This window comes from Sturnira hondurensis, unplaced genomic scaffold (genome assembly GCF_014824575.4).
Source record: "Sturnira hondurensis isolate 20B ecotype Veracruz unplaced genomic scaffold, ASM1482457v3 Scaffold0020398, whole genome shotgun sequence".
Taxonomy (NCBI): domain Eukaryota; kingdom Metazoa; phylum Chordata; class Mammalia; order Chiroptera; family Phyllostomidae; genus Sturnira; species Sturnira hondurensis.
In genome coordinates, this window is record NW_028093029.1 from 700,268 (window position 1) to 725,629 (window position 25,362).

Here is a 25,362-nt window from a genome sequence, read left to right on the forward strand (position 1 = left end):
ACAGACCGAAGGCAGAAGCTCACACGGGTCAGGTGACAGGTCAGCCTGAAATGACCTGGGTGGGTTTAAAGTCCTGACAGACGTGTCGTTGCTGGTCTGCCCTGTATGGGGACTTGACTGTCTCGCCTTCACAGCCTCCCCCCAGGGAGGGCTAGGTGCAGTCGTCCACCCAGAAGACAGTTCACGAAAGTGCCTGAGCAACAGACCAGTGGGACGGAAGCAAAGAGCCACCTGGGGGGCGGGTCTCAGGCAGAAACAGCCACTGAAGGAAGCCCAGGATACAACACGGCTCTCAAACCTTCCGAGTGACATGGCACGGTCTGCTCAGGCCTGTTCACTGGTGTTCCAGGCATCAGCCAGTGTCACCATCAGTGTCTGCAGTGCGACACCCCCAGAGGCCAAAGTGCGTGTGGCTGGGAAGGAACCCCAAGGTCAGCCAAGGTCGACCTAATTCGAAGCCAGGAGCGTCATCCATAATGGACCGACCTTTATCCCCAAGAGGGAAATGTGAGAAATGTCTTAGCCAAGGTGTCTGACCCACGCGGCGACTGCTTAAAGGGGGCAGGTGCATTCTGCAAACCTTGGAGATTCTGCAAACGTCCTTTCTCTCAGGTCAGGACCAGAGCCCATCAGCTGCGGCCGTCACGTCATGTGCATATGAGAGTCGGCCCCGTGGAGCCACGATGGCCTTTCTCTGCAATGTCTCCCACAGAGGGTTTGTGTGTCAGGTTGTGTGTAAAACACTGCAGAACTGTCATTACTTAATGACATGATATGCATGCCCATGTGTTCGAGGAGATGGTGGTTTTTAAGGCAACTGCTCACCTCTGATGTACTACTTAACAAGTTTGGATTTCTACATAGTAATTTCCACATCTTTGGTCAATATTAAGGTTTTCTTTAATCAGAAGATTTTAAAGTAACAGCTCAGTGGATTGAGCGCGGGCCCGCGAACCAGACGATCTCGGTTCGATTCCCAGTCAGGGCACAAACCTGGGTTGCAGGCCAGTTCCTTGCAGGCTAACTACCAGCAGGGGACGCACAAAAGGCAACCATACATTGATGTTTCTCTCCCTCTCTCCTTCCCCTCTAAAAATAAATAAATAAATAAAACCTTAAAAAAAAAGATTTTAAAGTAACAGTATGTGGAAGATTTTTCAGTGTAATTATTTCTGGCATTTTATTTGTTCAATATGGATATATTTACCGTATTTATAAGATCACCTTTGATAAGATAACAAAGATCAACTATCAGTAATCTGCCCAGAAGGTAACTATGTGCGAAGGATGAAGGAGACATGTGAAAGTAGTGAATAAACATGGATCTACAAGAATAAACGGAAAGTCTTCCGACACTCTGGTCTGCAGGACCGCGCAGTTGCTCGTCCGACTGCGGGAGGGGGCTGCGTGTCCTCCGAGCTGCGGCTGCGCCCGCTCGGTATCAGGCACCTCTGAGTGAGGCCGCGACGCTGGGGGCGGACTCCGAAGTCGGAGCCTCCCGCAGCCGCGACAGCGCGCACGCGCAGCGCTGCCGCACCCCCTGCGCACCCGACGCCCGGCGGCTGGAGACTGCGGAGCCACGCGCAGTACTAACCCCTGTGGTCACGGCGGGCATGTTGTCGTCTGGGTTCCGACTGCGGGACCTCCTAAAACGCGGTCCCCTTTTTTGTCTGAACAAGCGTGAGCTGCCCTAAGGCACGTGACTCGTTCCCGCGTGTCGAGGGAGGACCATGAGCATCACGTGGCTCCGGCTGCGGCGGAAGAGGCCACAGCCGCTGCTGCAGTCGCCGCCCCGGGAAGTGGCTGGTCCGGTCGACACGAGAACCAGGGCCCGAGGGGGGTTGCTCTGTGTGCGGGGACTCTGACCCCCCTCTTGGGGCCGGGTCCAGGCTGCGCCGCTTCTTCCCGGCGTGTTGCTCCCTCGTCTGCAGAGAAGAAACTAGAACGGCACCCTTCCCGTGGGGGCCTGTGGAGACTGGCTGAACTAACCCGCGCAGAGCGGCGCCTGGCGCCAGGACCCTCGGCGGGCGCTGCTGTCTCTGCCGCCCGCACTCAGCCGCCCGCACTCAGCCGCCCAAAGGCGCTCCCGCACGCGCTGCACAGCGCCCCCTGGGGGCTGGCCTTGCAGGCGCTCTAGGGAAGAGAGACATAAGCCATGGCCATCCAGTGACATTTCCTTACAACAGATTTTAGATGAAAAATTACTTATCCTTTGCCAATAGCACACCCTATTGGCATCAGCATCAGCACAGCACAGCCACATAATCAGCACAGCACAGCCACATAATCAGCACAGCACCAGCATCAGCACAGCCACATAATCAAGCTTAAACAGACAAAATTAGTTTATCTCAACATGATGCCCTTCCAGGATCGAAAAAGCTGATGATTTCAGATTAATAAATGAGGCCTTTTCGTTTCAGTGACTTTGGCTAAGGAGCTCAGAGCACCTGACAAACGTTCTAATTAACCTTTGACCTGCGCAATGAAACCAGAGGCGGCCATTGTTTCTATTGTTTCAACTCACATTACTGAGCGCCAGCGATGTGGCAGGCTGAAACCACAGATGTGGAAGCGAAAATGTGTCTGGACTGTCATTCAAAGAGTTTGCTTGGACTTTTCACACTCGTGACAATTTCCATGAAGTGTGCTCCTGTTTTTAAGGACTCCTAAGATTTATACTAAACGGGGAAAATCTACTCAAGAAGAAATAAATCTAATTTAACTACCCCCAAAATAGTACTTCCTGACCCAACAAAAATGAACAGTGCAGAACACAGCATGAAGTGGACACTGCTCAGGACTGAGGGGAAGGAGGTGTGGACCCCGCCCGGGCTCCCTCACTGACCTGCGCGGCCTCCGGCTCGGACGGAGGTCGGGCCCCACGTCCCCCACGTGAAACGCTGGCCTGTTGGGTGGAGGTCCTTCAGCGACTCTCATCCGACCACGACATCCTTGCGGGTTTTCAGGGGCAGAGAACTCCCGTCCCCAGGAGCAGGGTCCGCCCACAGATGTCCCTGACTGCGGGGAACATCGCTCCTCAGCTCCTGCTGTGTCTTCCCCAGCAGCCTGTGGTCCGAGGTGAGGGAGAACTCGGGGTGGAAGCAGAGAGCACTGTTCTCTGACCTGCTGAGTCTGTTTACCATTGTCGGGTGGAGCAAGAGTGGCGGGAGAAGGTCACAGGAGCCGAGAAGTGTCCTTGTGCCTTCAACTGGACCAGGCACATCCCCCACTGAGAGACGGCTTCCTTGCTAAGGGGGTGCCACGCCCCCGCAGCTGCAGGAGCGGCCGGCCAGTGGCCCTCTCTTCCAGCACTGCCCAGAGTCAGGCCCAGACGGCTCCCACCCCAAGCGGGAGAGGTGGACGGGGCCAAGTTCGATACATGGCTCCAGCCCCACAGGGCAGGGCCACCCAGAGTATGGGTGATGCACGTGCCACCTGGCGTCCCCAGGCCGTGACGATGTGGAAGTGGTCTGGTGGACCTGGGTTCTGTGGAGTGCCCACTGCATGGGCTGTGGGCAGCACGTCCCATGTGTAAGCAACCTACGGGGCTGTGCAGGCCCACGTGGGGTCATGTCTGCCCGAGCCACATGCTGGCCACCTCGGCAGGACCACAGACAGGCCTGCCTCGGACTGAAGGGAAGGACAGTAGGCGACACAAGGGCCACACCTGACAGGCTGAAGAGCAGGCCCTGGGGTCCCGAGCTGAGCCCTTCCACGGCCTTCCAGGGCAGGAGGAGTGAACGGCCTCCTCACTGCGAACACACTCGTCGCCAGCTGCCTCCGTCCGCCCACAGACCAAACACCCAGTCTCCTAAGGACTCTCGACGTTCAGCATAGACGCGGTAAAGACACACATGTTTCATGGGACGTCTGGTGTGGAGGCCACGCGTGCCCCTGGTAGAGCAAATAAGATAAAGGTCATTCCTTAAAAATGTTTGGCAACAGAGACGCCCACCTGCCCAAGTCAGCAGGACAGCACCGAACCAGCTGCAGGGGTCCTGGGTCCAGTGTCAGCTCTGACACAGACAAGCACTGTCATCTTCGTGAAGTTCCCAGACCTTCTGTGCCGACATCTCTGTCCCCTGTACCAGTGGCGGAGGGGTCCCCTGTACCCCTGTACTCCCCAGAAAACACTCTCCCTGTGCAGCAGTGCCCTGGGGGGGAACAACTTTCCCCACTGTGCCAAGCGGCAGACGGACCTCCCTGTGCTTGTACCAATAGCTCTTTGTCACCACTTGAGCCTCGTCGGACGTCACAGGCTGAGACCACCCAACAGGTGGCACATGGACTGCACCCCGAAACCCGCCTTGACATGGAGACAGTGCCCCGACACGCAGGTGCCTCTGGGGTCGAGAGCTCACGGGGCCTAATGGCAAAAGCGGCCTCCACAAATCCCAGAGTCTGTAAGACACTGCTCACTGAAATTTTGTTCATCTCACGAGGCCTTTCTCGGGGAGCTCTTCAAGTGCCTAATGATCCAAAATAAAGCCATCGGTCCTCCCCAGCTCACGAAGCCAACAGCACTGACCGGTCTAAACAGAGGCAGGAGCCGAGGGAGCCCCGAGGTCGTCGGGCATGGACCACCACGCAAGACGAGGTCCCACAGCCCTGCCCTCTGCCACTGGAGCCCGAGTCCCGTCTGCAGCTGTCTGCCCTCCCAAGAGGACAGGGCTGTGCCAGCAGCAGAGCTGCCTGGTGGGTGGGCCGTGTCCGTGGGTGAGAGCCAGTTTAAGGGGTGGGGGGTGCGGGCTGTAGGAACCCCGTCAAGCCTTCCGTCTCCCCAGCGAGGGGAGGGTAGTGTTGGTGCAAGTGCAGACATGGTCAGAGGACAGCTGGAGCGGGTCCCAGGTGCAGAGTCGACCGTGAGAGGCTAAGCACAGCTCGCTGCTCTGAAGAGGAGAGAGTCCCTGGCTGAGCAGCAGGGAGACCTGGGTGTGTTTTAACGGAGAGAGAAGCCAATGAGGCGGTGCAGTGTGCGGACGCAGGTACACCATGTGGGGGGTTTAATGTTAAATATACCCAAAAGGTGAGGCCCAAGGGGAAAGACAAAAGCATAGAGCACTCCGAAATAAAATATTCCCCCTTTGTTACCTAGAAACTAAAAGTTGAGCGCGTGAGGCACGTAAGCACCTTCAGAGGAGTCTTCTGATGGGAATTTTCACTGAGCAGAGCCCTGCAGTCTCGGGTTTCGGGGACAGGGAAGAGCAGGGGCAGAGGGGGATGGCGTCCACCCTGGGGCCTTCCGGCCCAGGCGGGTCAGGCCTGGGACGTAGCCACCCTGCGAAGGGACAGGTGGTGGGGTGAAAGGAAAGGGAGCCCCTGCGTCCCACCCAGAGGATCCCGGGGGCCTTGCGGACCCTCTCTGAGCACTGGAAGTCCTTAGGCAGGTGCTTCGGGTTGCCAGTTCTTCCCCAGATGAGTCCCCACCAGGACCCCCAGCCCACGTCTTCCCAGCCAGCCGAGGTCTCTGTTTCTCAGCAGCCCCCACGGCGGCAGCAAGCCCCTCCCTGCAGCAAAGGGGGCTCCTCTCAGGCCCACCAGCCATCCCAGGCCTGTGCCTGTCACCTGTCGGCTTCCGCCCGGAGACAGAGCACCACCCCCCGCCCCCCGCCCCGCGAGGCGGGAGCCCCTGGGAAGAGCATGGCCCCCGGCGCCTTTCTCAGCCCCTCCCGCCCTTTCCCCACAGAAGTCCAGGATTTCCACCTACGAGAAGATGTGGGCGTTCATGAGCAGCCGGCCGCAGACGGCCCTGGTGCGCAACAGCGAGGAGGGCATCCAGCGGGTGCTGGCCACCGACTACGCGCTGCTCATGGAGTCCACCAGCATCGAGTACGCCACGCAGAGGGACTGCAACCTCACGCAGATCGGGGGCCTCATCGACTCCAAGGGCTACGGCGTGGGGACGCCCATAGGTGAGAGGGGCCGGGAGGGTGCGGGCCACACCCCGAGGGGCTCCCAGGCCGTGAGCGGCGGGTGCCCACGGGAGCTGCCCGTGCAGACCAGGGGCAGGTTCTGAACGCGCAGTTCCCAGACACCCCACCTGCCGAGCTCTGACTCCCCATTTCTCTCAGGTTCTACCGTGAGATAAACAGTGAGTCCACAGACATTTTTACCCCGAGTATCTTTCAAAAGAAGACCTTCTAATTAACTTCCTGGACATTATTTTCTTCACTGCCTATGCATGTCTATGCATTTTCCTACCTTAAACCGTGTTGAAGTCTAACAAAATTGGTGATGCAGATGACAGAGTTGAGGGCTGAGTTTCCAGGTCCACAGGTGGACAAACAAAGCTGCATCCTTCAAAGATGGAGGAGGAAGGTTGAAGTGCCGCCTGCTCAGGCCTGAGGCCGGTTCGATCTGTATGAGGGACTCAAACACTGCGTTCGGCCAGCCCGCCCACACTCGGACACGCAGGGCTCCAAGCCGGGGAGCCCCCTGCCCCGGGGGAAAGGAAGCGCACTCAGGAACCTGCCCTAGTGGCTGCAGATCTGCCGTGCTCGTAAACCAAACCAGGCGCAGGGGCGACTGGAGCAGGTGGCAGACCCCAGCGAGCCCGTCCCGGAGAGACGTCTGTGGGACAGACTCGCGAGGAGCTCTCGGATGGGCTGGCCGGGACCAGCCGCTCTTCAGGGTTTTCAGGGACGTGCGCAGAGTTGGCCCCGTGCCACGCGGGAACAGCGAAGACTGAAGCCGAAGCAGACACACGGGTGTGAGGGACTCTGCGGCCTCCGGTCCCACCTGGCTGAGTCCATGCGGGCTCCGGGCTCTGCCCAACCGTCTGAGACAGGCAGGGTCGGGGGTCATAACACAGAGGTACAGACTCTGCTTCTGAAAGACCCCGGGGCAGGAACCCCGGAAAGGTGCCTTCTGAGGGGCAGAAGGTGAAACTTCAAGAGGATGGGAGCAGGAGAGGCTTCCACAGGCTCCCAGGAGCCAGGACGTCCCCATCCTGGAGACAACCTGAAACAGAGCCTGGACAGCCCGTCGGGAAGGAGCGCCCGCTGGGTGCCACCCGGTCTCCGCCCTTCCCAGCTCTCCCGCTCTGGGGCTCTGGGTGCTGCTGTTGACCGCTGCCCAGGGGCAGCCAAAATAATCCAGCTTTGCAGAGCCCTTTTCTCACTGAAAACCCACACTCCTAACTGACAGACCTCAATCTAACTAGAAAACACTGGGCTTTTCGTTTGAGTCTGAGCGCTGACGATGACCCTGGGAAGTCTTGGGTAGAAAGAAAAACAAAAAACAATAGTGAACGTGAACCGTTAAAACCCTCCGCTTTTCTGACTTCAACACTGCACAGAATGGAGAACGTTACGGGCAGAGCTTGGGGTGGGCGTTCACGGGGCGGAGACAACGCGGGTGGAAAAGTGAAGGGAATCGACTTACTACTGACTCTGCGATGACTGTGACTGCCACTCACCAGACACTCCACTCCAAACTTAGTGGACTGGACTGCGTGAGTCCTGAGGCTTCTTCCGGTTCTGATACCACATTTTTCTATTTGTGGTTTTTGGGGTTTGTTTGTTTGTTTGCCATTCTTCTGTTTCTACCAAGAAGAACTTTAAAGTTTGCTTTAAAAGAGTGATTTTCCTACTAAGTAGAAGAAATACAAACAAAAATCCCTAACACCCAAGGACCAACTGAGTAGCTGAATTTTACCCCCGTTTCACAGCTTCCTTTGACTCAACACAGGGATCCAGGGTTAGGCGAGCCCTAGCTGCAGGCCAACATTGGCGCTCTCTGGCCCTAAAAGTTCTGTGGCTTTACTTGAATATAATGTATAAATAATATCAATAAAGTCCTTGCAAATTTTCCAAAGAGTGAATTTTGTCAGACCTTTGAGTTAATCAGAACCTACTCTGAACAGTACATGGACTGACAGGTGCGTTAGCCAGTACAGACTACTCGCTGTAACCACATCTGCCACTTCTTAGTGTCTCACGCAGTCAGCGTCTATTTCTTGACCTTGTCACGGTCCCACATGGACTGAAAGAGCCTGGGACCCAAGCAACCGGGGACTGAAGCCCCTCAAACTGGGGGCCCCAGTGTCCTGGGGACCTGAGCTCCTTACTGTCCTGCTGGGTGGCTGGGGAAAGGGCCAGAGCAGAGGGTGGTGTAGGGAGGACTGTGAGTCATGGTTGGACCCCCATGGCTGAGACAGGCCGTGGTCCACATCCTGGTCTGTGACAGAGACTAGGGAGTGTCAGCTGCTCCCCAGGGGGGAAGAGGAGGTGACCCGAGTGTCCTCTGGCCAGGGGGTCCCAATATCAGACAACCAGCAGCCTGGAAAGAGCAGAATCGAAGCGACCAAACCCCTCGTGTGGGGAAAGACTCCTGAGAAGCTCCCCAGAGCAGAGGTCTGGCCCCCGAAGTCCCAGCTCCGCTTTCTTCACTCAGAGGGACAGAGGGTTGGACAGGAATGCCCCCCAGTGCCCTGCAGAGCCCCCCAGCGCCCCTGGCCCCCAGCACGTGGGCTGTGCGTCCCCCTCGGGCCCCTCCAACCCTGCGGTGCCCTTGCCCCCAGGCTCGCCCTACCGGGACAGGATCACCATCGCCATCCTGCAGCTGCAGGAGGAGGGGAAGCTGCACCTGATGAAGGAGAAGTGGTGGCGCGGCAGCGGCTGCCCCGAGGAGGATGGCAGGGAGGCCAGCGCCCTGGGCGTGGAGAACATCGGCGGCATCTTCGTCGTCCTGGCCGCCGGGCTGGTGCTCTCCGTGTTCGTGGCCATCGGAGAGTTCCTGTACAAGTCCCGGAAGAGCGGTGGCGACGTGGAGCAGGTGAGTGTTCCCTGCAGTGCAGGGTTAGTCCCAGCGTCTGTGCTGAGGCCGGGGACCTCGCCAGGACACTCGCCCGTCGCTGTGACGGGCTGTCCAACTAGATGCCCGGAGGAGCCACTTCCGAGTTAGAGCCCAGTGCTACTGAGCCCCTCTCAGGCGCTGCCAAACACGCAGCCCTCGGTGAGGGGGGCAGAGCGGCGCCGTGCGCACAAAGCCCAGCTCGTGCTCTTGCAAGTGCTCGCTCTCTCAAACGGCACAGACACAGACAGGTCTCGGAGAGAAATGTCACCGCCCCCAAGTGTGGGTGCGGAGCCCACACACTGGAGCAGAGTGATTTATATAAAGGTATCAGCGTAGTGTTTTCAAACTGAGCCTTTAACGCTATCAACGTGTAATTGTAAAGGACAGTTCACCAAATTCTTTTGGCCAGAAACTCGATCGGCAACCCGAAATGACAGTGAGGTACGTGATAAACTACTTCTCCAGACGACATTCAGGGTCAGGGTTGGTCTCGCAGTCAGCCACTTCTGCCTGTCCATTCTGGTTTTGATGGAAGCCGGAGCGCACGCTCGTCTGAACACAGCCGGCTCCTTCGTAAATGTGCTAAGATAAACAGAACGACGACTCTCGCCCTCGCACGAGGAGGGGGCCGCCCCTACACCCCGAGGCGTTGCTGGAATTCTGAGACCCCAGCCTTGGGTAGCAGGGCTGCCTTGATGCCCAGCTGTCTGTCAGTCTTAAAATCCTCAGTGATTCAGAACGAGGGCCCCAGGTCTGCGTCTCGCTCTGGACCCTGCGAACGCTGGGGCCAGTGCTGACGGCTGATCTCACACCAGCCTCGTGTCCTTGTCATGGGCACTCCCCCTAGGCTCCCAAAGCCGGATGACCTAGGGTGACCCGGCTTCACCACGAACAGGCTCCCCAAATCACCAGGCAACCGTGAGGGCATTAAACACCCATCCCAAGACCACGTTAGAGAAACGGTCTTTCACCGGAAGGGAGGTCGGGCTGGTCTGCTTTGTTTGAACTTCCGATTCGCTCCCGAGGTGTCTTGTTCTGTGCAACTGAGTCGACAAGCAAAATGTGTGTGTTACACTCTCATGTGCTTCTCGTATTGCCAGCTTCATTCAGTTTGCATTTTCGTTGAAATTTCACTCATTTTTGCATCTGATTTACTCATTTTTCCATATTTCTTTTCTCATTTCTTTTGCATGCAAGCCTGTTTGTTTCTTGCATGGATCACAGTGTAAGCAAACCCACCCAGCCAACTCCACTTCTGGGACCACTTTGTCTACGGAGGTGGAAGGTGGCAGATCAACCCGAGAGGAGAGAGGGGTTCAGACGCAGTCCTCAGTTCACACTGTGTGATCGGTTTAAGAGAGGTGTTCCCAGTAGCGATGGTCTCGTGCAGCTGACGCTGTCGACGCTGTGTGTCCACGAAGCATGAAGAGCCACAATTCCCTGTCCCTTTAAGACAGCAAAACCCGTGTGCGGTGGGTGTCCAGCTCCATGCGCTGGGAACAGATGGGACATTAGGGGCTGCGGCCTCCAAGACGCATATTTACAGAATCTGCTAGACCATCAACTTATCTTAGCCCCATCTTCATGCACTGAAAATAAGCAGCTGTTTCCTCATGAAAAAAAAAAGTTGATGCAGACGTTCAACCGTGCAAAGCAGGACAACAAGATGCTGATCCGGGGCGATGTTTTTCGTCTCTGTGAGCCTTTCTCTCCGATTCCTACTTTCTATCCCAAGTTGAGCCACACGTTTTCCAACAACCCAAAGTCCTGTATTTTCATTGTAACTCCGTAACATTAATTTTTAATTCAAATCCATTTCACTGTTTAAAATGTGTTATTTAGACAAAGACCCAAAGAGGTCTTAATTTTAGATTCAAAAACACGCTCCAGGAAACGGGAAATGAAACCTGGTGTCTCAGACCACCGGCTGCGATCAGCGCCACCTGGTCCAGAAAAACCCCGGGCAGAAGTTCATCGACACCACCCTTTCAAGTAACGTTTGGCAGCGGCCTGCAGGTTCCGGGGGGCGTGCCCGCATCTCCGAGGACCTGCCGGTCTTTCCCTGCTGCGTGCCCTCTGCACAAGCACCAGCGCTTGCTGAGCTGTGGGTGTGCGCAGAGGCCTCCCCGACACACGTGGTGTCCTCCGTCCGTCCATCCCTCCAGGACAGACGGGGCTCTGGTCCAGCCTTTCCTGAGCATCGCCACGATGACACTGGCTTCTCTGGCTGCCTGGCGTCGTCCATTCACCACAAGGGCACAGGCAGGAGGGCAAGGGGGAGACCATGGATGAGAGGACCCCACCCCCCTTCGCTGGGGACCTCTGCAGCTTCATCCCGCACCTGCACTCGGCGAGCGTGGGTGGCGGCCCCTCCCGCTCAGCCCGGGGTGGGGAGGCTGCCCGCAGGGTTCATGTGGGGGGCTGTTTCCTCCCCACGGTGAGCAGGGCAGGGATAGGCTTTTGACCTTCCCCCAAATTGCGATCCACCGCCCTTTGTCTCCCTAATGGGGTTCCTTCTGATGGGAAGCGACCCCCCAGACATAGTTCTCAGGTAGGAAGGTCTGCCGGTACGATCACAGGTACTCTGACCCACACACTCTATTTCCCTGCCCAGGGCGGCAGGAGAGGGCCCCGGCCCGGATGGTTTCCGTCTTGCTTTCCTCTCTGAGCAAATGCGCTGTTGACGTGTCTGTAACTTTCACCGGTGTCTCCGTGCTGCCATGGGGTGCAGCGACACCCCGTCTGCCCTCAGTCAGCTCACATTCTTACAGCCAGCAGAATCAGACACTGGGTTAAGTATGATTTATTTTTGGTTTTCAAATGTACTGATTCTGTACATAGAAATTACAGATCACAAAAGTTCATATTCCCAAGGGTCAACAACCAAAAATGCCACCAAGGGTTCGAGGGACAAAGCTGTGTCTCCATCCAGGTCCTTCCTTTAGTGTGTGACGAAGAGGCCGGGACAGAGGGACGGCCCAGCCCCCCAGCGGGTGCTTTTGTGACACTGCGAACTGTAAGTGACCCGATTCCGAGACGTCAGTTCGTGGTTTTCCAAAAGGCTTCGCATACGGCACTGCCTCCGAGCCCCTCACAGGTTTTATTTCGGCCTCGCTAACAGTGAGGTCGGTATCAGAGGTGGAGACCTGAAGTCCCAGACGTCAGAGTCGAGGAGAGTTTTCTAAAAATCCAGAACCAAACCAGGACTGAGGCTCAAGTTCTGGTGCAGCCACGTGCTGAGCGACTGTGCACAAGTGAGCGCCTTCTGGAGTCGTGGCTTCTTAACGTGAAAAACCGGGATGGGGTTTCTAGGTCGTAAAGTGGAAGGAGCCTTTTCCAAAATAGGTTCTGTTGGCAAGAGCTGCTCAGACATGTGCTCACGGTCAGGGAACCCACGGAGCAGCTGTCCCCTCCGTGCTGGCGTCTTGGCAATGTTCCACAGCTTATCGTGTGGGGCGGAGAGTTTCCGCAGGGTGGAAAAGCACCCAGTGTTTCCCAAACTCAGAGCCTCACAGAACACGCCGCTGCCCAGCCCCCAAAGCATCTCGACAGCCCAGCGCTCTGCTGCTCAGACTCCAGGGCACGGGTGCGCAGTGACTGCCCCCACTGGTGATCCAGACACCCACCCCTGCCCCGCACACGCACGCTGTCGCCGCTCAGTAAATAACAGCGTTTTCACTCGGGGGAATTCTTCACCTTCTCTGAGCCCCCATTTCCTCGTTTGTAAAAGGAAGACCGCACGTGGGCTCACACTTGCTGGGAGAGTTCAATCATGTAACGGGTGGAAATGAAACCACTCCCGAGAGCCCTGCTGACAAATGCTCCCTCGAGGGAATCGGGGGCTGTTCTCAGGTCACGCGGGCGGCGAGCAGTTGATCGGGCGTCTGAAAACAGACTGCTTGGGGGGACCAGCTTCCCGGTTCAGGGGTCGCACTGTCTCGAAGACCCCTTTCCTCACGCAAGTTTAGAAACCAGTGGCCACTTCCCTCCACCCAAGACAAGGAACCAAACTGGCGACAGATGAGGCTCCACAGTGGTGGCAGGAACGTCCCCTCTGGGATTCTGACGTAAGGGGACTGGGGACAGGGCGGCAGGTCCCAGGGCACCCAGCAAATCCCACTCCACTGGTGACCGGCACCTGCAGCCTCCTCCTGCCCACGGCGGGTTCTAGAGGCAGGACGGCTGGGTCCGAGCACAGAGACAACACCCACTCAGCACTGGGTGCTCAGTGGGCCCTTCTAGGCAGAACTCAGGGAACCGCACCCAAGGCAGAATCGTCACTGTACTCTGTCTGCCCGAGAGCTCCGAGCCGGTGAGGGGGATGGGCCAGGCAGGCGGCTGGCCTCGCCGTGCCCTCCCCCCTTCCCCAGGCACCACCACCAGGGGCCTCGGGCTCGGTCCCAACCCCTTCTCCTCCTGCTTTTCCTCCTGCCCTCAGGTGACCAGGCCTCTGCCACGTCAGTGACCACAGACACCATGGCGACCCACAGGGGCCAGGGCCTTTTAGGAGAATTTAGGGGAAAAGGGGCTTGAATGCAAAAGAAAAATGTTCAGACTCTATTTTACATCATTTATCCTCCAACTTTGTGTCCCTCAGAACCATCTGGGGACAACTACTTAAAATACAAGTGACAGGCTCCCCCTGCAGAGATGCCTCCTCTGTGAGTCCAGTCCTGGAACCGGCGTTGCTGGCAGAAGCCCGAAGCAGACCCTCCAATGAACCACACCCGTTCGTTTTCATAAAACTGGACTCACACAGAGCTGTTTTCTCCAAAATTAGGTCACACATACACATTTCCTTAAAGCTGTCCTCCAAACATGGGATTCTTTTTTAGTATCTTCTTACATGACTCCCCCCACCACCAATAATTCTAAATACTGTTGTCAAAAGTAGTTGGTAAACAAGTGTTTCCTTTAAACTAAATTAAACACAGCAGTTTGGCCTCAAATTTGGAGGCACGGGGGAGTTTTTATGAACACCGGCAAGTCACCCGCAGCTCATACCTTGAGAAACGCTGCTGAAAGTTCGGAAGGGAACAGAGAGGTATGAAAAGACTGAGAGAGCGTTTCAGCAGCTGTGGAGAGGGGGTGTCTAATTTATCATGTAACGAGCCTGTCTCCAAGCTAATGCAGTAAGGGGGAAAAATAAAACTTATTCTGTTTTAGACTAAAATCATAAATTAAACTATTTTAGCGTCTTCCAGCAAAACTGGACCTACCTAAGCAACGCATGGTGGGTAGAGATCATGCCCTTCGGAAAATTAGCCGGATCACCTGATGGTGAAGCTGTGAAGGAGACCTGTTTCCGAGCGGCGAGCTGCACTTGGCCAGCACGGAGATGCTCCACCGGAGGCAAAGCAGCAAAGCAACGGACCTCAACTAGCTCCCGGGCCCGTGACCCCTAGACTGCGAGGTCCGCGTCCCCAAAAGCAATTTAAAAGTAACCCCAACAGCCTTGAGAAGCGAAGGGAAGCAGAGCACTCCTTCTCTGCGTATCTAACTGTGCCACGTGGCATCACTAATTACTCTCACGGATAACGAACCATTTCTGCCGGATGCTGCGATTTCAGCGCGCCGAGGGAACCTTCCCATTAGGCTTTGCAGCATTAGGAAATCTTGTGTCCAGATGCACAAGCATATTAAGGTCATTTTGCTTTCAACATCCTCTCCTCCAAACACTCAGAGAAATCCTGCGTAGGATTTCTTGTTGGGACAGGAAACCAGCTTCAGGGGCCCGCCGCGTGCCTCGTGCCCTGCAGGTGGACTCCGGGCTGGCACAGTCCCCACAAACTGCAGGGCGGAGGGTCCGGCTCCACGGCCTGAGCTGCCCCCCGTTGCCGGTCCACCCAGACTCACGGGAGGGGCAGCGACACCTGAGTGACGTGGTGAAGTCCTGTTTCCCCATCGGTTAAAAATGTCTAATTCAGCTGGACCAGAATTTGCTTTCTCCATAATTTTTCAGCTGTGGTGTTTGAAGTTCAAATATTCAGATTTTTCAAGGTCAAACAAGAATATTTCCCTGACCACCTGGCCTTCATAGGCCATGAGAACTGAGAGACTTGGGGCCGCAGGTCTCCGCTCACCTGGGCCCCTTCTCTCCTCAGGGCACCACATTATCTGACGCTCCAGAGGCTTCCCTTCACCTGCAAACCCCAGGTGGTGGGGGTAGGACAGGCCCCCCCCATCTGCCTTGACCCTGCCCCCCATGGGAGCGCCCCCTCCCACGGGGCAGGTGAGGGGCCCTTCCCAGGTGTCCCAGGAATCCTGGCTGGACGGTTCCCTTAGGAAGCAACACGGAACAGTCCTCTCTCCTTCCCCGTCCCCACTCCCAGACTCTGGGTCCTCGAGGCACTGCCTCAGCCCGAGCACCTTCCCTTCCTTCCGTCAAACACCCTGCGGCTGCCGTGACTCCCAGCTTCTGATACGGCAGAGGCTCCTGCGGACCCACGAGGCGGTGTCAGGGCGCAGGCTGCGCTGCGGGTCTGACTTCCCTCCCTCCCTTCCACTCCTCCCTTCCTTTCTTCTCTGCCCTGAGGGCACTGCATGCAAATGCTCTTCCTGTAACTTCAGACCTGGGGAGGGGGTTTCAGTTTCAGAAGAACTGGAGAAAAGCACATGCGTTAATACCAAATGTTCCACTGTCTCCGCATTAACCTAACTTTTCAAAGTTTTCCATGAAATTATCCCTAATGTTAGAGGAGAACCAACTTGTTCCTATACCCCAAGAGTTTGGGTTGTAACCCTGGGTAGCCGCCACAGGTTAAAAAAACTTCTTTAAGAGTTCCTTGAAAGTAAACAAGTGTATATATGTACACACACATATAATGCCATCCCACAACATACTTACGTTTATTTTAACAGGAGAGACGTTTTCTAGATGAAATCCTCCCACTCACGCAGGCCCAAGAAAGGCAACCCCTGGGTGTCAGGAGTAACCTTGTCCCCACCCACAGGCAGGTTTTGGTGGACAGACGGTGCTCTGACCGGCTGTTCTGGGGCTCCCCGGGAGCACAGCTGGGACCTGAGTGGGCGGAGCTGTGGGCCCCAGGCCCCGGGGGGAGCCCAGGGGAGGGGCGAAGCAGCAAGGCAGACGGACAGTGAGGTAGTGAGAACAGGGTATGGGGGAGTGGGGGGGTGGCTAGGAAGAGCGGGCGCCACAGCCGAGGGCCAGATGGGGCTGAGAGCCCACTGAAGGCACCACAGGTGCTGGGGACAGCTGGGCAGGGGGGCTCTGGGTCCCGGGCAGGGAAGGGTGGGGACCACACTCGGAAGTCCTAGTGCAGTGTCTAGGTCCCCTCTGCCCAGAGGCCGTGGGCACGGGCTCGGAAGGGCGGGCCGGCATCCTCCCAGGCTCCCGGTCACGACCTGTCATGGTGCAGTGGCCGATGCAGTGGCCGATGGTCCTCAACCTCTGAAACCCGTTTTACTTCAATTCCAAGGATGGCGTATGGAAGATGGTCCGGGGATTCCGAGTAAGTTCGGTGAACTGATGAGCCAGAGCTACAGGTGCCCAGAGCCGGAGACTGGGGACAGCAGACCTCACGCAGAGGTGGCCACTGCGTGAGGACCTCCCTCCCTGATCCTCCAGGTGGTTGGAGACCCCAACCCTGACCTCCACCCCTGGTCCTCAACTGTCCCCTGAAGATGTCAGATCCCTGTGAAGACGGGCGACCAGATGTCCGAAGTCTTAACACAGCGAACGTGTGAACGGGATCCTCCTGTCCTCGTTCCCCGCAGAGCTTCCTAACTGCGGCCCCAAGACATTCCGACAGTTCTAGGGTTGCCCCACATCAGACCTCGGGGTTAAAAATGGCAGGAAAGGAGGTGCTTGCCCTTCCTGTTAAGAAAGAAAGTCACGGAGCCGCTGCCTCCGCAGATGCAGCAATCCGACCAAACGGAGAAAATACGAACGCCGATGCCGATGCTGTGGCCCAGCCTCTCCCTGGGTGTTCTGCACGCCACTGCAAACGGTCTTTGCAAACAGACTTCGAATCACAGCTCACCTTCGAGTTTTAACAGCTGTGCACATAAAATACGAGCTCAGTCTGTAAAACGACAATGTATCTATATTCTTCTTCCACGTGCGACATGGAAATGTATCAGACAACATGACAGGCCCCTTCAAGCATTTATAAATAAACTGCATAACAAACTAGAAAGAACGCCAGACAAAATGTAAGATTTATCTTATATCTTTGGTGAGGCTAGAGCCTCTGAAACACAGTGTGTCCGGAGAACCCTTGCAGGCCTGCACCCTGCGCCGCCCTCCTAAACACACCAGCAGGTGAAGCACTGGACACAGAAGCGTCCACGTGCAACGAGAACCGTGGCTGCTGGGCCCCGTGCAGAGGCCCCGCTTGCCCCGGGTGGCAGCCAGTCCCAGACACCCAGCTGCATTCCTTATCTGAAGTCAAACTCCAGCCGGGGGCTTCCACACAGCTTGAAAAATGCCCTTCCCCACCACAGGCTTTTCTCTGGGGTGGTTTATTCCAGGTTCAAGGCCCTCTCTCTCCTCCGGGCAACAGGTGCTGGGGGGTCCTTTGTGTCTGGCTCAGCCGGTGCCTGGAAATCAAACACAGGGAGGGATCAACCCCGGGAGGCGCTGCCACAGAGGAGGCAGGGGTGGGGGTGGTTTCTGCAGAACAAAGAGCTGGTCGGCCCGCAACCCGGGGCGCCCAGGCCCAGGCAGCCGCAGCTGCAGCCTCTCCCAGACTGATCTGTGTTCCTCGGCCTCCTTGCTTCTGCAAGAGAACTCACACACACTCAGGCACACTCACAAACACGCTGACACGTGCACACACGCGCATGCTCCACTTTGTGCTTGGACACAGTCAGGAGCAGCCTCAGTGGCAGTGACACCGTGGTCGGTGCGCACTCACTGTGGTGTCTCCCATCAGCCACGCCCTGAGGGACTCACTGGGAGGGGCCGGTCCCTGGTGAGGCAACTGCTGCTTTAGGCGGCACGCACCTGCCGGCTCTCGATTCTTACCTGTCGCCCAGCACACACCCTTCCGGGAGAGGCTGCAAATTTCTGCTCCTTCCATTAAAAAAATGCCAGCAAGTGCTGCAGACAAAGTACTTTCAGCGAGGCATAAAGTCACATCTTAAAGAAAGAGCAGTACAACGTGCCAGGCGTCGCACCAGCGTTTTACATCCGTCTGCCTCGATTTGCGTGGCAGCTCCGGGGGAAGGGTTCCACCACGGTTTCCACGGCACAGGTAAGAAAACTGAGTCCGAGACGAAATGAACACCTTGTCCAGCGTGACCCAGCCGCTGAGTGGCAGGGCTGAAGTTGAAGAGCCAGCATTCTGACTGCAGGGGCCAACTCACAACTGTTATTCGTGGTCGTACATGCAGATCCATTAAAAACGAGAACTCCGTTCACCAGGGGAAAAGGGGGAGCTAGGACCCCTCTACCAGGGACATTTCCCATCTGCAGAGCCCTGGGAGCTGGCGCTGAGCCCCCTGCCCCTCAGTTCCCCTCCCCGGGAGCAAGGCAGCTCGGCAACTATCAGAATGCCCGATACTTCCTGAAATCAGGGTTTTAGGATTTCATGCTTAAACACAGGTTTTCTGTGACCCTTTACCATGAAGGAGTTCCTGAAAACCAAGTGCAGAAACAGAAGCTGTGGAAAGCTGCTCTGAATCGTGACTCTAACGCAGACGCTCAATCTGCATGTTACATGTGCCTTTAATTCTGAGATTATCACAGGCAAGTAGATGGACAGAGACAAGCCATCCGCCACTACGGACTCAGGGGACCTTCACGGGCCTGTTTCCAGAGGACAGGAGAGTGCACGGCTCCCGTGCGCATAAGACGGGCAGGCCTTGGAGGCCGTCTGCCGTTCTTCATGCCTTCAGGGCACCTGCGAGCAGAAAGGCCGCCTGCAGCCTGGCATCTGCTCTCTGACCGTTGGAGGAAAAGGGAAAACCCGAAGGAAGCCCTAGTCTGGGGCCCACAGCGAGGAACCGGCAACGACCGCGTCTCCAGAGGCGCTCCGACGCAGCAGCAGGGAACGAAGTCGTGGGGGTTCCACAGAACAGATGAGCATCGTGTCCGGAGGATACGCTTCCTGAAGGAAGCGTTTCTGAGTCTGCTTGGTGCCATGGTCCCCCTTCAACTCACGGACGCCACAGCGTACCATCGGAAAGACAGCTGACACACAGACCTGAATTTTCATTTGTTAGCATCACAGGAAAGCAGGAATGAAATTCAAATTTTAGAAACACTTACTTGTGAAAGAGACAAAGTCACAGGCACACAGTGAGTGTTTTTGGAGGTGTGGGTCTGTCTGGGAGGCCAGCAACTCACATCTAGGATCTACCTATGTGTGTCTGGCCCTCCCGTAAAGTAGAAAAATCTAAAGTATTACTTACTTAAACAACGTTGCCGCTCTCGTGGAACAAATGGGGTGCAGCGTTGCAAAAACCCACAGTGCGCAGGAAGCCCAAGGAGCCCACGGGGCAGGCTGTGCTCCGCACGCTCGGACCGGCTCCCCTCCCCGGCGGCGCACCTGGAGCGCTGAAGGGGAGGGGGCGCGGTCAGGGCGTGTGTGACTCCCACCCGTGCCCGAGTGCGGGTTTCTGGTGAAGGCGCAATGCTCACTCTTCTGAACACGGTACCAAAGGCACTGACGTTTTCACAGGGTGTTTTAGGGGTGACCTCACCCCAAACAGTGTGACTTTATAGAAATCGCCCCAGCAGGAATCTGCCCACGATCTTGTCTGGGCTGGAAGCAATGGCAGCCACCGGTGCACAGCGTCCCTCTGTCCTGTGCCTGTGAGCTGGTGGGGGGGGGGGGTGCGGCTCACACACGCACCCCTGCATCCGTGGCCTGTTGACGGCATCACGCACCACCCCGCATTGGCACCATCTTCGCTGTGTGTCCCCCACACAGTTGTCATTTCAACCACAAACCTGCATCGTGGCTGCTGGCATCTCTGTCTTTTCGGAGAAAATAATACAATTTAAAATTGTTATTTTTTTCTTTTTCTTTATCAAAAAGGAAAGTCATCAAGAATTAGATTTTATTTTAGGAACAAAGTAAGGTTTCATGGGAGAAAAAAACAAAGCCTTGGTGTAGAGACGGTCTGTTCCCTTTCGAGAGCATTACTGAAGTGCGCATGTGCTTTGATAAGCCTCAGTGTTTAGGTCACCTCGGTGGGGGAAATGACTTAATTTAACTCTGTTTTGGTGTCTCTGCAAAGGTAAGTTGTCTGTTTTGAGGGCCTTCCTGGGTAGCTGTGCATCACTGCCTTTGTGGATGAAACCCCAACTCTGCCCAGCTGGCTTGCAGCCTCGGTTGCCCCGTAGGAAAGGCGGGTGGCTGGTGGGTGGAGGCCGGGAGGGGCTGGGCAGGGACCCCCTTCCAGCAGCAGCTTTTACTCATGAGCGTGGGCAGGAGACAGAGGGGGGTCCACTGACACTGACGCCCTCTCATTTCCTGCTCCCCAGTGTCTGTCCTTCAACGCCATCATGGAAGAGCTGGGAATCTCACTCAAAAATCAGAAAGAGTTAAAGAAAAAGCCAAGAACTAAGGGGAAACCTTCCCTCTCCAGCATCCTCACTTGTCACCGGAGACGGACTCNCCTGCATCGTGGCTGCTGGCATCTCTGTCTTTTCAGAGAAAATAATACAATTTAAAATTGTTATTTTTTTCTTTTTCTTTATCAAAAAGGAAAGTCATCAAGAATTAGATTTTATTTTAGGAACAAAGTAAGGTTTCATGGGAGAAAAAAACAAAGCCTTGGTGTAGAGACGGTCTGTTCCCTTTCGAGAGCATTACTGAAGTGCGCATGTGCTTTGATAAGCCTGTGTTTGGGTCACCTCGGTGGGGGAAATGACTTAATTTAGCTCTGTTTTGGTGTCTCTGCAAAGGTAAGTTGTCTGTTTTGAGGGCCTTCCTGGGTAGCTGTGCATCACTGCCTTTGTGGATGAAACCCCAACTCTGCCCAGCTGGCTTGCAGCCTCGGTTGCCCCCATAGGAAAGGCGGGTGGCTGGTGGGTGGAGGCCGGGAGGGGCTGGGCAGGGACCCCCTTCCAGCAGCAGCTTTTACTCATGAGCGTGGGCAGGAGACAGAGGGGGGTCCACTGACACTGACGCCCTCTCATTTCCTGCTCCCCAGTGTCTGTCCTTCAACGCCATCATGGAAGAGCTGGGAATCTCACTCAAAAATCAGAAAGAGTTAAAGAAAAAGCCAAGAACTAAGGGGAAACCTTCCCTCTCCAGCATCCTCACTTGTCACCAGAGACGGACTCTGAGAAAAGAGACCGTGGCCTGAGCCGGCTGAGCACCTGGGAGAGGCCTCAGGGAGAAACGGTTCTTGGAGTGGAGATTTCCAACGCGCGTGTGGCGTGTTTCCACGTGTCTGTACACGCCAGTGGCTGTGTCTGTAGATCAGAGAAAGACAAAGTTTAAAAGGCTTGTGTAGCTATTTCCTGGAAGGAGACACCGTTCCTTTGGAAGCAAGTTTGTACGCTCACATATTTTCTCTCTCACCCCAATGAATGGCTGTGTGTGCTTTCTAAATATTAATAAAACGACAGCTTTTTCCTAGAATGAGTTTGCGTGTCGCTGTGTCTCCTGTGACTGGCTCCCAGCCACAGTCACCAATCCCTGACGGCTCCTCGGCTGTCACATCTGCCACTCAGACGGATCCTGTTCGGAAAGACGGAGCCATTTCTGGCTGAGTTTAAAAATACACTTTTAGTTTATTCCAAATACCTAGTTATTATAGTAAAGTGAGACCAGTCATTTCTGTGTTTCAACATTTAATGTTATAAATAATGTAAATGGTGCTCAGAACATCAGTGAGTATAAGTTAAAAGAATTCTAAAGAGGGAAAATTCACTCAAAAAAATGTGTCCACCACACTCTGGGCCCTGGTCCAAGTTCTGGGGATGGCACCCGGCCCCCTGCTCTCCCAGAGTTTATGGCGAAACGCGGAGAGAAGGCGTCCCACTCCTTCCAGCAGGAAGTCAGAACAGCCAGCGCCTGGGGGAGAGACGAGAGTCGGGAGCAGGGCGGTCCCCGGGTGACTCAAACCCGGGTGGAGGGAGGGGGCTCGGTGTGGTTGCCGAGGGGGGGGGGGGGCTCGGGCCTGACAGGGAGCAGCCGTGCTGGGGGAGAAAGAACAGCGGGGAAGAAGACCAAGGGGAGGAAGGGGGCACCGAGGAGGGTCTCTCAATAACGCAGAGGACGGAACACACAGCACCGGGTGGAGGGGGACTCGGGGGGTCCGGGATGCTTCACTGTGTTGGGAACCGAATGGAAAAGCAGCAACATCGGATCAATATTCCATGTAACAAAGCTCCACTGGTTTCTGTAGGACTGTTCCATAATGGGGGAAACTTTTTATCCAGTCCCTATAGAGCCAAAGCCTCAAAACATCTCCAGACACAAAAGGCACCTTTAAAGCCGCGGCAACAGATACTGGACAGGTGTTTTTCTGTGCCTGTAATAAACTCTCAGATTTGGGATCAATCTGAATTTTATTAACAGCAGAAGGAAGAGAGAACAGCTCAGTAAAATGCATGAGGACACTCACATTCAGAACTCGCAGGCAGACTGGGTGCACGCGCCCCCCGCGGTGGGGCCGGGATGGGCACACAGTAGCGGGAGACGCAGCGTGTTGCCGTTCACCGGCCACCACACCGCAGGCACCCTGCTCCACACTGCCCGGTGCGACCGTCTGACAGCCTCTCATCTCATAAAACACCGCTGCGCACCTTCACACCCTGTTCCGGTAATTTGTGGGAAAAGAAATACGAGTGCACCAACTTTCAGTGCCTAAAATGTATCAATCTGGCTTTTGGAGAGTTTAAGGCCCACTAACCACTTTCTTCTTCAGTTACTGAGAGCAGAACTTTTATTCAGGGTGTATAAAGTTTTCTAAGACTGACTGTGTTTCTAGAAAGTGTCTCAAACTGGGCACATGTGCAGACGTGACTTTTTAGGTCGGCTTGCACACACAGTGCAGCCCCTCTCCTTCCCCACATCTCCCCCCAGACAGCCCGTGCGTGTCCGCATGTCTGTGTGTCTGCGTGTCCACGTGTCCGGGTGAGAACAGAGGACACTGAGGAGCTCAGAGGAAAAGGAGAAACCGCAGCATCCCTGGAGCCCGGTCCAGAAAGCCCCGAGAACTATCCATCTCCAGGAGACCCCTCCCTTCCCCTCGAGAACTGCGGCTCAGACGGAGTCAGGGAAAACCAATGGCAAAGACAGTAAAAGCAGATCTCACATTTTCCCCTTTGTGACCCCCCAGGTGCTGACAGGGGCGACGGCGCAGGCGACCACTCAGGTAGAGGGAGGGGCTGCTGAGTGGAGGGGTGATGGCCCCCGTGAAGGCAGGTTTTCCCTTCAAGTTCAAAGTCAGAGTCCACCTTGCCTTTCATGTTAAGGAAAGGAGGCCGTATGATCTACCACTGACACTCGCCCCACGCGGCTGCTGACAGGCCTGCGGCCCCAGGGGTCCGCTCTCGGCCGAGGAGAAGCTGCAGAGACAGAATGGGGTGGGGGGCAACAGAAAACTGTTACCCAGACCCATGTGCTGGACCAGCATTTTTAGCTGCACCTCAGCAGTTGCTGCCGTCTCTGGACTCCTCGCCTGACCCGAAAGCAGCAGCCGGGCCCCCCCGAGGAAGCCCCTGGGGCTGCTGTTTCAAAGCAGAAATGAGGTGGGACTGGCCTTGGGAAGGGGCTCCCAGAGCCTTCTGTGTGCTCGGCTCCTGGAGAAACACGGGGCCTGCGAGTCCCCACGTGCATGGCTGGCGGGTTCCCTCCAGCCTCCAAGGAGCAGGGCACAGGGTGACACATGCCTAAAAGGGACCCGAGTTACGGTTTCCTTGCTCTCAAAATGCTTAGTTAACTCCGGGGCTCGGAGCAGTGAGAGCAGGACAGGCGTCACCCAACCCAGGCCGTTGGACAAGTGTCCGAGGGAGAGGGGCTCGGACCAGCCCACCCCCCGTCCCAGGTGACACAGCGCGCGGGAGCCTTAGGGGCAGTGACTTCAGAGGCCCGCTCAGTTCTCAGTTTGCGCACGTCCAGTCTTCTGCGTGAGGGAAAACCCCTTCCAGTCGCAGGCCCTAAAATGCGGCGCGAAGAGCAGAGGAGCCGAGCAACAGCAGCAAACCTGCCGGAGCCGAGACGTGGAGGCTGGACTCACGCAGAGACCCAAGGCCCGTCCGCCCTGGGAGCGAAGCGGCCAGCATCCCGGGGCACCTGGGGCACCTCCCGGGGCACCTGGGAGTCCAGAAGCAGGCAGCTGGCCAGTGGCTGCCCGCACCCTACGCCACAGGTGCACCAGGGACAGGTGTTTTGTGTCCACAGAACACCCAGTTCCAGAGGATCCTCGTTCCACAGCTTAGTCTGGCCCGTGTGTCCACAAACCCACGCCCTCTCCCCCCTTCCCCTCGCTCCCCACGCCTCCCTGCGCCCAGCAGAGCCCCAGGCACCGCAGCTGGCCCCAGGCGGTGCTGCGTGGGCCCAGCACTGAGAAACACCCTAGGTGAGGCCCGTCGGCTGCCCACAGAAGCATCCCGATGTGGGTACTCGGTCAGGGCACATTCCACTCAGTCCTCAAGTGTCTTCTTCTTGGCAACCAGACAGTGCCACCCATCAAGCTGAAACCTCATCCAAAAGTGTCAGAGTGACGCAGACATGTCATTTGGACACTGCGAGAAAGGCCACAGCTACGGCTCTAGAGGTGCACAGGACCTGCAGAGAGCGGCCCCACGGTCCCCTTCGCAGGGAATGCCGAGGTCAGTCACCAAGACGGCAGCTTTATTCAGCGAAGGCGTGCTGCCCCCCGTGCATTACGAGAACTACACGTTTGCTCGAAGGAAGTCAAAGCCACCCTAAAGTAAACGTTATTTTTTTACAGAGGAAAAGCAGAGGCGCAGACAGGTAAGACAGCTGGCTCCAGATCACTAGGAACTGGCCAAAGGCGCGAGAACCTGGCCGGCCACACCGCGCCCACAGCGCGCCCGTCCAGCTCTCTGAGAACAAATGCTGCTGCTAATCGCGGGCTCGCCGGGCAGGGTCTCCGTTACGGGGAAGGACACTCCCAGCACCAGCGCTGGGTGGCTCCCCCAAGTCAGCCTGCCGGCTGGTTGGAGAACCAAGATCCTCCCCCCAGTCTCTCTGCACCCAGGGCCTCCCCCGGGACCCCGTGCAGGCTCACCTCTGTGCATCCCTGCAGACCTCGGCTCACACTTCACAGACCCGGCAATAAGGCAACGAGCTGTCTCCCACACCTGTGCAACAGAACAGGTGGAGGTAGATTGGATGTCTCCAGAAGCCGTATTTAAGAGTGCTGAAGCTTTGTGGCAACACTTAAATCGCAAAACCTCATTACTAAGCCTTAATACTTAACTAAACAAACTTGGCCGCGGCTTGGCGGACTGGGGGTGGGACCGCTGAAATCCCTCTTGAACACATCTCATTCCAAAGAGAAGACGTGCAGGTCAATGTTGGTAGAGGAACACGACATCACAGCTCCCACGCGTGTCCCAAGTCCGATGTGTCTCCAGCCCTGTCGTGAGAGACCTTTCGGTCGTAACTC

General features: G+C 56.3%; 1 protein-coding gene across 3 annotated transcripts in view; it reads left to right on the forward strand.

The window, feature by feature from the left end:
* The window catches only part of GRIK1 (glutamate ionotropic receptor kainate type subunit 1), a 198,739-nt gene extending 177,437 nt beyond the window's left edge, over positions 1 to 21,302 (forward strand). For 2 of the 3 annotated variants that reach the window (XM_037029667.1, XM_037029668.1), the window contains 3 exons: positions 5,690 to 5,915; positions 8,525 to 8,778; positions 9,997 to 10,820. In XM_037029667.1, coding sequence (XP_036885562.1) covers positions 5,690 to 5,915; positions 8,525 to 8,778; positions 9,997 to 10,146 — 630 coding nt within the window. In that variant the 3' untranslated portion in view covers positions 10,147 to 10,820. Of the gene's footprint in view, positions 1 to 5,689; positions 5,916 to 8,524; positions 8,783 to 9,996; positions 10,821 to 19,805; positions 19,889 to 20,925 lie in introns of those variants that run through there. The other variant, XM_037029669.1, reaches the window with a different exon arrangement.
* Positions 21,303 to 25,362: the final 4,060 nt, after the last annotated feature.